Source organism: Monoraphidium neglectum (assembly GCF_000611645.1).
Source record: "Monoraphidium neglectum strain SAG 48.87 unplaced genomic scaffold scaffold00819, whole genome shotgun sequence".
NCBI classification, from domain to species: domain Eukaryota; kingdom Viridiplantae; phylum Chlorophyta; class Chlorophyceae; order Sphaeropleales; family Selenastraceae; genus Monoraphidium; species Monoraphidium neglectum.
In genome coordinates, this window is record NW_014012809.1 from 8,157 (window position 1) to 19,861 (window position 11,705).

Consider the following 11,705-nt stretch of genomic DNA (forward strand, 5'->3'; position numbering starts at 1 on the left):
CCCAAAAAGCTTCGCGCCGTGGCGCCGCGGCACCCACCCGCTGCGACCGCTTCGTTTGAGATGTCGCCCTTGGGCTTGACGCGGCTGTTGCTGATGCGCTTGCCGTCGGGCACCACGATCGCCTTGACGGCGCCGCCGTCGGCGACAGCAGACGCAAAGACCCTGCAGAGGGGTCGATTTGCATGGTGACAACGCATGCTGACGAGGCATGATGACAAGGCGGTCGGCTCGGTGGCCACAATCAGCGTGTGTGTGCCTTGCCTGGTGTGCTCCCAAGCAGCCCGAGCGGCAAGCGCCGCCGCGAGCCGGGGCACGGCTCACAGCGGCGCGGCGCCGCTGTGGCCGGGGCGATGGGTACGGTCCGGCCGCCCCGGCAGGTGACAGGCTGGTTCGAGTGAATGCAGCCGGCCCGGCAGCAAGGCAGGGCCTAGCGAAGATGGGCCGGCGGAGGGCGCCAGAGGCGAGCCCGGGGCCGAAACTCGGAACCCTAAACCATAAGCCCTAATCCCTAGGGCCCCTGGCGGCCCACCTGAACCCGCAGCCGGCCACTGCAGACGAGACGTCTTTGAATTCGAGGCCGAAGCGCGTGTCTGGTTTGTCGCTGCCGAAGCATGCCATGGCGTCGGCGTAGGTGAGGCGCGTGAAGGGCCGGGGCAGGTCGACGCCCTTGATTTCCCTTTTGGGGGGTGGGGTGTGGTGGGGTGGGGCGTGGTGTGTGTGTGTGTGTGTGTGTGTGTGTGTGTGTGTGTGTGTGTGTGTGTTTGTGTGTGTGTGTGTGTGTGCGCGCGCGCGCGTGCGCGCGTGTGCACGCGGTGGCAGTGGGGGGGGTTGTGGATAGATATATAAACAATTGTATAAAAAACCAGTGCATACGTGAATGCTGCCACAATCGCATCAAACCCAAGGAAGCCGGGCGGCCACCTGAAGATGGTGGCGATCAGCTCCTCCATGAGCCCCATGATTGCGTCCCGATCCATCCAGGCCATCTCCATGTCCAGCTGGGTGAACTCAGGCTGCCGGTCGGCGCGCAAATCCTCGTCGCGGAAGCACCGCGCGATCTGGGCGACACGAGATCAGATCGGATTGCTTTCACGGATCGATCACGGCACGCGGGCGTGAGGGCAAAGTGCGGGGTCAGCGATCCGCCCCGCATGGATGGCAAGAATGTGCACAGGGCGCTTCGACGCACCCTCCGCCACGTTCACACACGCACATGCATCGCGACACCCTCATTTCGTGAACCTGCAAGTCATCGCCATAACCCATCGCCCTGCACCTGGGAAACCCGCGCGTGACCCCTCACTGTCAAGCACTGTTTTACTGGCTGCCCACCCACGTGCTGAGTGTGCAGTGGAGGCACCCCTGGGCCCCTCCTCCACCCGACCCTCAAAAGCCACGCGCGCGCACACACACACACACACACACACACAACACACACACACACACACACCAACGACACACTCACATGTACATCCACACACAAACTCACACAAACAAACGCAAACACACCCATCCGCCCTCCCCCCAAATAGCCTTACCTGGTAGTACCTGTCGTACCCCGCGACCATAAGCATCTGCTTGAACAGCTGCGGGCTCTGCGGCAGCGCATACCAATCGCCGGCGCCCAGCCTGCGCAGCGCCCCGGGAGGGAGGACGGCACAAATCAAGTCCGGCAGCGCCCCGCGCCCAGGGGTGGCCACCGCTTGAGGGTCCTTGGCGCAAGGCTCTCGCCCGCGTACGACATCACCCGCCACGAAGCATACAAATCACTAGATAAAATCCAGTTGCCGCGGGGTTTGTCGGGTGCCAAATTGATTTCTTCCCCTCAGATCACATCCTCGCAACCTCGCACTGCCGCCGCCGGACCTCGCACCTCGACGGCACTATGTAGTCGCGCGCCCCCTCCGGCGTGCTGCGCGTGAGCAGCGGCGTCTCCACCTCGACAAAGTCGTGCCCGTCCTCCAGGAAGCGCCGGATGGTGCGCACCAGGCGGTGGCGCAGCCGCAGGTTGGTGTTCATCTGGGGTCGCCTGGCGGGGTTCAGGGTTCAGGGGTTAGGACTCAGGGTTTAGAGCTGGGTAGGAACCCCCATAGAAGGAGACCCAGGGAAGGGTGTCCGTGCGTTGAGGGGCGCTGTGGCGCTGCCGTTCGAGCTGCTGCAGGGTCCAGAGTTTGAGGCAAGGCCCGCTCCGGCGCATCGAGCCAGGCAGCCGCCTCGATGCACGAGGGAGGCGCCGCCGACCTCGGCACGCCGGCACCCCGCGGCGGCCCTCGGCACCCCGCCCACTGATATCCGTGGTTCGAGCAGCCAGAAGCCTAACCCTTGCAGCAGCCAGGCGCGTCGCGTCAGGTCCAGCACGCGGCGCCAGCCACGCAGCCACCAACGAACACACTTTCGCCCCGCCCTCGAAGCAGCCCAAGTTTGAGTGCTTAATTTAGTCACCTCAGGTCCAGCACGCGGTTCTTGAGGCGCAGCTCTTCGCGGGGCGCCTCCCCCTCCTCGGCCTCGCTTACAGGGAATGGCAGCAGGCGGCCGACGCCGTTGAGCACGCTGCGAATTGGGGGCGAAGGCCAGGTGGGGGCGGGATAAGGGGGAGGCGGTCATGTGGGCCGCTGCAGTCAAAGAAGGGGTCTTGCAGCAACGTGAGGGGCATGTGCACCCAGGGGTATGGGGGAAGGCCCGCCCCTCAGCCCCGCGCCGCTGCTGGTCGGCAGGCACGTCCAGCAAAGCAGAATCCAAAAACGCCGGCGGATGGCAGGCAGGAGGCGGCCACTGCTGGAAACACGGCATCAAGGCCTTAATGCCCTTCCTTCGCTCGTTCATGAAAGTGACCGAAAAATCCTACACCCTTGACCCTGTATTCTGATTTGGGGAGTTGTACAAACCCAGGTCTCCAAAGCGGCTGCCGGTCCACACCTCATGCTCGTGGCCAGCAGCTCCACACCGCCCGTCGGCAGCTTCGGGTTCGGATCCTTGCGCACCCGCAGCTGCCCGGTAACTGCCACCACGTACTCAGAGCGCAGGCGCGCGGCGGCGCGGCTGGCCTCAGGGTGGGTCTGAGGCTCTCCCACCACCTGGTGTGGGGTGGGGGCGGCCGGGCGGCAGTGAAGCGGGACGCAAGGGCTGCCATGGGGTCTTTGGGTGGGGGCGTCCAGGGGCTGCTTAGGGGGATGCTCAAGGGTTGGCTGTCGGCGATGCTGCGCGGCCGTGCGCGCGGGGGCAGGGGCCGGGCTGCGCAGGTGCGGGCCGCACGCCGCGTCGCTCCCGCGCAGGCGCCACCGCTGACGCCGACGCGGCGATGAGAGCCCCAACCTCCGCGAGCGGCCTCCGCGCCACGGTGCAAGCTCAGTGCCGGAAGCGTGTACACATCGCAAATGTGTACACGTCGCAAATCGCACTGTACCCACACATGCAGCCAAACATACATGTACGCACGTGTTCATACATGTATGTAGGCACTCATACGTGCGCACTGCTCTCACCTGCAGCAGACCAGTGTGGTCTCGCACATCAAGGAAGCACAGGCCGCCCATATTGCGGTTTCGGTCCACCCAGCCGCACACCGTGATCTCCTTGCCTGCGTCCGCCTCGCGCAGCGTGCCGGCGCCGTGGGTGCGCGCAGGCCACGTCATCTGGGCATCGACGAGCGTCGAGAGCCCCGAGGCGTCAGCCTCTGCCTGCGGCGGTGCGGCCGCGGCACCGGCCGCCGCGGCGGCCGCGCTGCAGCGCGGCAGCTGATGCTTGTACATGCTCATGAGCATGCTGCAGCTCCTTGATGGGACCCTGGCAGCGGCAAAGGCCGGCTGCGTCACACGCTTGCACATTGAGCGCGCCTGGCTGGTGCCAGGGCACATCGACGATCGCAGCATAACGCTAGCAGTCTTCGTAACAACGAGTTTCAGTTGTTGCATGCGCTTCTAGGGCGCCCACACAGATCAAGGAGTTAGCAGTGCCCAGCTCGCCGAACCTATGAAGCAATTGACCACGAATACGATGATGAATGATACACAAATGATCATGGAAATTAGGCATGGGCCAATGGGCGGCTGTGGCGGGCCCAAGTGGTGGGTTGTGCAGCTGTCACCTTGCGCTGACCAGCAACATCATGGACCGCACCCTGGACTGCATGGTAACGACAGCACAGCACACCGATTGGCAGTGCAGACTTGTCAGAATATCTGATTTTCAAGGTAGTACAGCTTCTCGATTCCCCCAACTCTGCTCAGCGCGCCCAGGCATTGTGAATCTGCAGTCCACCACCCCCAGAGGGGGTACATCGAATGAAGTTGCGAACATGGCGCATCGGACCCACTGTCCCATATGTTGTACATCATGGTGGGCAAGCAGCTGCCAGGCAGACGAGCAGCGCGCTGGGGATCAATGCGCAGGGCGCTTTCAGCCAACCATGAAACAGGAACTCTAGGCACACAGACACCATCTTGCATGCACACGTGCCGGCAAGCGTGTGCAATGCCATGAGACATCGTGTTGTTGCTTCATTAGTCCGGCCTTCCGGGTTGGTGCATTTGATACTCGCACCAGCAGCATCGTCGAACTGGGGTGGACTAGCGCAAATCAGAGTCGTCAGAGCGGCGAGCACACATGACAGGTGGAGCACAACTAGGCAAGATTGACCAAGTGTAGAGACGTCGGAGGTGGCTTGCGTCAAGCCCCATTCTCCTCCCGCCTTGCAGGGCACAGCAGCAACTCTCAGGGCACAGCAGCAACTCTCCCTGAGCGGGGGCGTCACTACGTCGTCACCCAGTCGTTTCAAGGTCAGCCAGTGATCTCGGCCAGCCCATCTGGCCCCTGCGACTGGACAGTCAGTCATTTGGGAGAATAATAAACAATTGAAGCACAGATCACCCTTTCGCCGCCACAACGATGGCCGCGTGCTGTACATCACCGCAAGAGCGCTATGTCGACATGGAGCTCGCCGATAAGAAGGCCAGCGACGCCGCGGGCCTCACTGACGGTGCTGGCGTCACCGCTGGCGGGGCGCGCCGCCGCCGCCGCTGCAACCCAGCGATCATCCTGGGCTCGCTGGGCTTTGCTCTCGGCCTGATCTCCCTCATCTTCGCCATCTACGCCGCCACGGTGGCGCGCAAGGTGCGCACATGGCGCCTCAGCGCACCAGGGACCTTTGGAGCCGCCGCCCTGTGGTTTTGGAATGCGCAAACGTCACAGCCGCAACACACTCAGCGCGCCGCGGGGGTGCAACGTGCTTAGCCTGCCGGCGCACCCCGCATCCCCGTTGTCCCCACGCTCACGGTCGCCACGTGCCCGACCCGCAGGGCTTGACTGCGGCGAACAGCGGCGGCGGCACGGGCGCGGTGCTCTCGACCGACCCCCGCCGCGGACCCGCGGGCGCAGCTTTTGACGGCGGCCTCTTTGCGGGCAGCGGCTACTTCGCCCCCATGCGGCCTATGAAGTACTCCCGCTCGGATTTCCGGGTAATTTTTGGGCCGCATGGCTGCATGGCTGCATGACGGCACGCGGCATGGCCACGGCTTGTCTGCATCTCCATCCCATGCAGCCGCCTGCGGCGGCTCAACACAGCGCACACCGCCCCGGCGCATGCGCGCGCGCCACGGCCGCCCATGCCGCATGTTTGCACGCGCCGCAGGCCCCTGCGGCCGCGCGCGTCCCGTGGCCGCGCGGCTGAAGCGGCTGGCCCCCGCCATTCCGGCGGAGCGCAGCGATGCCCGAGCGCAGCAGCAGCAGTTTTAGCCTGCCATCACGTAATCCCGCCGGCCATCACAGGCCTCTCCCGTCGGCAATGACATCTACCTCACCGGCGGCCTCACAAATGAGGCGGCCCCCATTCCCGGGGACGCCAACAGCACCGTGGCCAAGCCAACAGGCCGCGCCATCCCGAACCTCGTGCGGTGAGCAAGGGGAGGGAAGGGCGGCAGCCGCCGCGGCGTGCCGGCCGGCGCCGGCCACCGCCCGCATTCGAGGGCGCGCAAGGCTCCTGTGCGCCGGTGCAGACGGCACCCTCCACGTGCGGCGAGACAGCCCCCTCTCCCCCATACAACACACCCGCCTGCAGCTTTCCTTGCACTGGAATCTATGGCTGCCATGGCTTCACCAGACCCGATCGCACACCTCCTCATCCCGGCCCCCCTGACACCACCGCCGCCCCTCTCGCCGCCCGCCGCGCCCCTCCGCGCCCCGCAGCTATGACACGTACACCGGCGCCGCAAGGGAGCTCGCCCCCATGCCCGAGCCCAGGTGAGGGCGCAGACCGTTTTGTCTCGCAATCGCAAGCCCAACACTCTCACCCACCCCACCGTGAACCGTCCGGCCCCAGCGCCGAGTGCCACGCTGGTATGGGCGCGTGCGCAGCGCTGCCGGGGCATGGCAGCGCGGACGATCAGCCCGGATCATCGCCCTGCGTACGGGCGGGGCCGTCGGCGCTTGTTTCCACACAGCTTTTGCGGCCTGATTAGTGGCTTGTTTGTGCAATTGCTCCATGCTGGCAGGACGCGCCACGCGGCGGCCGTCTATGGCAACAACATCTACATCATGGGCGGCCTCACTGATGGTGGGCCGCGCAGGCGCCCGGGGGCGCGCCGCTTGGGGTCCCCGCGCCCACCGCAACGTCCCCCCCCGCCCTGCTGTCGCACACGACGCTCAGCCGGCCCCGCGGCGCCGCCGCCCGCGCGCTCTTGCGGGCATAGACCTTCCGAGCGAGCGGGCCAGCGAGCAAAGCGCCGACTGGTCTGCAAATTTGCGCCGCTGCAACAAACCGTCCACCGATTGCAGTGAGCGACCCCGACAAGCACGACCCCGCTGGGACTGTCCTTGTGTATGACGTCACCAAAGGCACCTGGAGCACGCTGCCAGGTGGGATCCGCGCCTATCCACGGGGCATGCTGCCAGAATCATGGATACGTGCATGCATATGCGTGCAACGGTTTGAGTTCTGTGACGTCTGCGGCATCGCCCTGCAGCAGAGTCGGTGCTGACGTCAGCTGGGCGCTGTCACGGGGCCCAGGGCCGCTTGGGACGCCGTCAATGCGGCCCCGCGGCCTTCTGCTCTGGGGGCCGTTGTGCGACCCACAAGCCGCGGCCGCACGCGGGCGCCTACGAGCCCGCGGCGCAGAGCCGGCCGCGCCCGCCGAGCTGTCGCCATGCGCCCCGCGCGCATTCGCGCACTTTGCCCCCACCCGCCCTCTGTGCTGTCCCCACCGCAGGCCGGCTCACGACGCCGCGCACAGACGCGTGCGCCACCGCGATTGACGGGAAAATCTACCTGATGGGTGGCTGGGCGGCCAACTACTCAGGTGGGTGCGTTCGGTTGCATGATGTCGCCGGCCGGGGTGTTTTACCTATTGGCGATTGGTGTGGTGGTGGGATGTAGGCGGTTGGGATTGTGAGATGAAAAAGGCAGTTGCGGTGGCGGTGGTCAGGGGACGGCCGGCGCGGTCGCAGCGGTGGTGTTGTGGAGGGGGCGGCTCACCACAACGTTTGAGTGCAAGGGCCGTCCAGGCGCGCGCAAGGGGCGTGAGCTCGTGAACCCGCCGACACGCAAGCGCGCGCGACCCCAGCCCTCCCCCTCCCCCACCAAGCGCATCTGGGGTCCACCTTCGTCTCTGCTGCAACCTGATTTCACCAAACCTCATCTCCCGTGCTCCGCTCACTGTGCCTTCTTCACTTTCAAAACACCCTCCCCCACTGCGCCCTGTTTGCTGTATGGCCTTCGATCCCACCTGCTGCGACGCGTCCGTTTGCAACGGGCCCCCCCGTCTTCCGCCGCAGCCCAGTTGGGCGGAGAGGTCCTCGACCTCAAGACCGGCGCCTGGTCCCCCCTGCCCGACGGCATGATCAAGCGCGGCGACTGCGAGTGCGCCGCCCTCGACGACTGCGTGTTTGTCGTCGGCGGCTGGGGGCCCGAGGACTTCAGCAACGTGTCGGAGTGCTACCACCCGTCCAAGGGCGCCTGGAGCCGCCGCGCGGACATGCCGCGCCCGAGGGGTGCGCGTCCCTTCGACGTCCCGTCGCGCCCGCGCGGTCGCAGGGTCCTGGAGCGCAGCACCTTGGGCCGGGGCCGGGCGGCGGGCCCCCAACCGTGGAGTTGCCCCTGTGCCCACCCCCGCACTGGCCACAAATGACACGCTCCTTACTCCTTCCCGACACATCTTGCCCCACCCTTATCCGATTCGTCCTCTCAAACACAGCTTACCCTCGTCGCCCCCCTCTTCCCCGCCGCTGCGCCAGGGGACTTTGCTGCGGAGCTGCTGCCGGGCGGCCGCGTGCTGGTGCTGGGCGGCGAATCGGGGCTGCCCGGCAAGCAGGGCTCCAACGAGCACGCCATGCACCACGTCGACGTGAGCCTAGTCAACGTTTTCTGACACCCTGAACCTCGGGTCGAAACCCTTCATCTGAACGGTTGAACTTCCAACCCCAGACTCTAAAACCTCACTCCTCAGCACCGGACCGGAGCAGCGGCGCCCTCTGCAAACGCCTGCTCGTGCCGTTTCAGGCCGCCGTGGGTTCGCCGTGCGAAACTCCGAACCACCCGCCGTTACACCCTGGGCCGCACCACAACCCCTGCAGCTGTACGACTTTGGGGACGACGTCTGGACCCGCAAGGCGCCGCTGCCCGAGGCGCGCTTCCGCTTTGACGCGGCCCACGTCGACCAGCGGGTGTACGTGTATGGCGGCCAGCCCACCTGCACCAACTCCCCCAAAGACAACGAGGCTCTCGGCAGGTGAGTAGGGCTGCATTCTCCCCCCGTTATGAGGGTTGGCGGCAAACCCATGCATACGACAGACGAACTCCGCCCCTCAGCAGGCCGGCGACAGCCCCGACCTTGTCGACTGCGCCCGCCCACCCACCCCCTGACCAGCACCAATCAAACGACCCAACCAACCACCCAACCAACCGACCGACCAACCAACCTTAGGCAGCCGTGCGTCAAGGTGGCTCTGGACTCGACCTATGTCTTCCTCGATATTGACCACCCCAACACATACCTCTACACAAAGCAGTAGGATCCCAACAAAAGGGCGGCAGTGTAAAGCGGCCACCACGGCAACGGCGGCGGCGCCTTGCCGCGGCGCGCGGCGCGTCGGGCGCATTTTCATGCAGCGTCCGGCGGCGCGGGACCGTCCTGCGTTCTTGTCGGCGTGCGTCACGGGGCCACAGGGATGCCGAGTGTGCGCCTCGTCCCCTGCCGGCGCAGCCCGGAGCTGCCCCACCCGCGGACGCCAGCGTAGGGCTGCACCGGGCCGCCGAGCGCGCTGCAGCAGCTGGGAGGGGTGTCTGTGGTGGCACCCTTCGCTCGGCCAGCTTGACTCTGGCCGAGCGGAGGGCGACGCACAGCGACGCGAATCGCTCATCACTGGCACGTCATTCCAATAGTCTGGCATGATCTTGATGATTGATCCAATGGTCTCAATGTTGCGCATGTTGAGTCTATGGACAATTCACTTGTTGCGCATTCTCAGGCAGAACGGCGGCGCCGCTGATGTCACCAGCGGAGGCTGCAGGACGGGCCGCCCGCGTTTCAAGAGCCTGCAGACTGGCCATGCTCGTGCTTTGCACGCTATGCTGGCTGCTGCCACGCCCAGCCCCTCGCTGCCGTTCCGTCTTGTGAAGCCTGACAGCTCGCTTATCTGCTGCGTACTGCATTCGGCATCGTTAGCCTTTGCCAAAAAGGAAGCTTCCTGTGACGCGCGTGCAGCTGCTCGCGCGCGCCGTCACCTCGCCCCTGCACACAGCGCTGTCTGACGCTTTTTTTGCATGCGCACGCCGGCCGCCAGCGACGCTGGGCAGCCTGCCGGAGGATGGCGCTTCGGCGGGCTTCACGCACCACAATGCAAAAGTCTGGCATCTCGACCAAAGCATTTGCTTCTCAGCAGGCTTCCAATGCTTGGCATGCTGCTTCAGGTGTCGATCTAGCCCTGGCCATTTCTGAGCTGGGTGCCGCCCGCTGCCCTGGTTACTTTTGCTCCTTAAGCCTTTGCCCCGGCCTCAACCCCGTCATTCGTTGCACATCAACACGCCGCCAAGAGGCATTGGCGCCGCGCCACTCTGGGGTCCCTGCTCAGATTGTCCCTGCGCTCGTCGCACGCGGCGCCGGCCCCATGTCACGGGCCTGACCGGCGCGCGGCGACAAGCCGCCTGCACACTTTCGTCGATCACCGCAACCTCGTGGGTCGCTGCGGCCTCGACGCGCGTCTGTTCTCCGCTCCGCTTTGCCTGGCTGGCCTGCGACCCTGCCCTGTCCGTGCGGCGGTGGGCACGAGCCGCGTACTGGCGCAGGCGGGGCCCTGTGGCCGCGAGACTGGCTGGTGAAGTATCATCAATAACAGCAAAGGTGTTATGATCCGTTGCCACTTGATGCGCACTTTCTTGTCTTTCAAGTAACAGCAACGTGATAATGGTCCTTTGAAAAAGCGCTGCGGCCCGCTTGGCGGGGCTGCTGGATCGGGCAGGGGGCGCGGGCCCGGCGCTGCGCGCGGCCCCCAAGCAGTGAATGCCCTTCAATAGAGCTCGTCTCCGCCACATGCTGCAAATGGCAACACCGCGGGTCGCTGGTGAGAAGTCGAGGTGAACCCTGCACTGGAAAAGGTGTGCTGCAATCATTCAGGACCCCCAAATTTGACACGGCAAGCCAGGGGCAGCCAGCCCCTGCCGCATTCAAGTAGATACGTATGAGTGGACGAAAACAAGGTGGCCGACAAAAGCACGTGAACAGCAAGGCTCAGGTCCCAACAGACAAAGTTGCATGCAATAGAAAGCAGCGGTGGCTGCGTCGCCTTTTCTCGTTGCGGCTGCCTCGGTCTCGTGCTCACGCAGGCGCCCCAGGCATCAGCGGCGCGTGCACCGCAGTCGCGCCGGCCCTGGCGCCCTGTTCGGCATACTCGGGGGGCGGCAGGCTGAGGTGGCGCGCCTCAGCCCTCAGCACGAACCTCTGGCCGCCGTCCAGCGCGCTTGACGCTGCGCCCGGCGCGCCGCCGCCGGCGCCGCCCTCCGCCGCCGCGGCCGTTGTGCCTGCAAAGTCGAGCGCGTGCGGGGCGCTGCGGGCGGGGCGCAGCGCGCCGGCGACCGCGGCGGCGGAGCCCGAGGGGTCGCGCGTGCCCTGGCCCGCGAGGACCTCGTACGCGGGGTCGCTGTAGTCCAAGGCGCTCAGATCGAACTCGAGGTCCGAGGTTAGTGCCGTGCCGGTGCGCGCCACGGAGAGCGTCCTGGCTGCAGACGCGAGGCGGGGCCCGAGGCGGCCGGAGAGCGGCGGGGGTGGCGGCAGCGGCTGCGTCGGGCGCGCGTCTGCAGCGAGGTGGGCCAGAGTGTCGAACGCGCTGCCCGTTGTCAGCGACCCCGCGCCGCCCGCCCGTCGCGCCTCGCCGCCGCCCCAGCCGGCGCCGCCGCCGCCGCACGCCGCGCGGCGCGGGCCGGCGCTGCCGCTCAGCGCCGTCACGAGGGTGCTCGCCGCGTCGCCGGCGGCGCCCAGAGCGGCAGTGCCCGCCGCCGGAAGCCAAGGGGACACCCCCAGCACGTCCCGCCTGTCCACGTCAGCAGCCGCGACCGCGTCCCCCAGCCGCCGCCGCGCCCGCTCCACCGCCGCCCGCTCGGCTTCCGCGGCAGCGGAGGCCGTTACGAGCGGCGCGCTCCTCGCGCCGCCGCCTGGCGGCGCGGTGTTGCGCCGGCCGGCGCCGCCGCCGGCGGCAGCCCGCCCGCCAGAGCCTGTGGCGGG

General features: G+C 66.5%; 3 protein-coding genes across 3 annotated transcripts in view; 1 reads left to right on the plus strand and 2 right to left on the minus strand.

The window, feature by feature from the left end:
- MNEG_5477 (aspartyl-tRNA synthetase) overlaps window positions 1–3,761 on the minus strand; it is a gene marked incomplete at both ends in the record, with an annotated part of 6,039 nt that extends 2,278 nt beyond the window's left edge. The window contains 8 exons of the mRNA XM_014046047.1: window positions 38–162; window positions 530–676; window positions 922–1,058; window positions 1,539–1,629; window positions 1,874–2,029; window positions 2,443–2,550; window positions 2,917–3,074; window positions 3,483–3,761. Of these exons, the coding sequence (XP_013901501.1) occupies window positions 38–162; window positions 530–676; window positions 922–1,058; window positions 1,539–1,629; window positions 1,874–2,029; window positions 2,443–2,550; window positions 2,917–3,074; window positions 3,483–3,761 (1,201 nt within the window). The remainder of the gene's footprint in view (window positions 1–37; window positions 163–529; window positions 677–921; window positions 1,059–1,538; window positions 1,630–1,873; window positions 2,030–2,442; window positions 2,551–2,916; window positions 3,075–3,482) is intronic.
- Window positions 3,762–4,926: 1,165 nt separating this feature from the next.
- MNEG_5478 (hypothetical protein) lies at window positions 4,927–9,000 on the plus strand (the record flags this gene model as incomplete). The annotated part of the gene is made up of 11 exons (XM_014046048.1): window positions 4,927–5,109; window positions 5,295–5,453; window positions 5,764–5,888; window positions 6,181–6,234; window positions 6,486–6,547; window positions 6,769–6,849; window positions 7,200–7,289; window positions 7,765–7,980; window positions 8,224–8,333; window positions 8,563–8,717; window positions 8,913–9,000. The coding sequence occupies 11 exons, from the start codon at window positions 4,927–4,929 to the stop codon at window positions 8,998–9,000; spliced, it is 1,323 nt and encodes a 440-aa protein (XP_013901502.1).
- Window positions 9,001–10,802: 1,802 nt separating this feature from the next.
- The window catches only part of MNEG_5479 (hypothetical protein), a gene marked incomplete at both ends in the record, with an annotated part of 1,552 nt that continues 649 nt past the window's right edge, over window positions 10,803–11,705 (minus strand). The window contains one exon of the mRNA XM_014046049.1: window positions 10,803–11,695. Coding sequence (XP_013901503.1) covers window positions 10,803–11,695 — 893 coding nt within the window. The remainder of the gene's footprint in view (window positions 11,696–11,705) is intronic.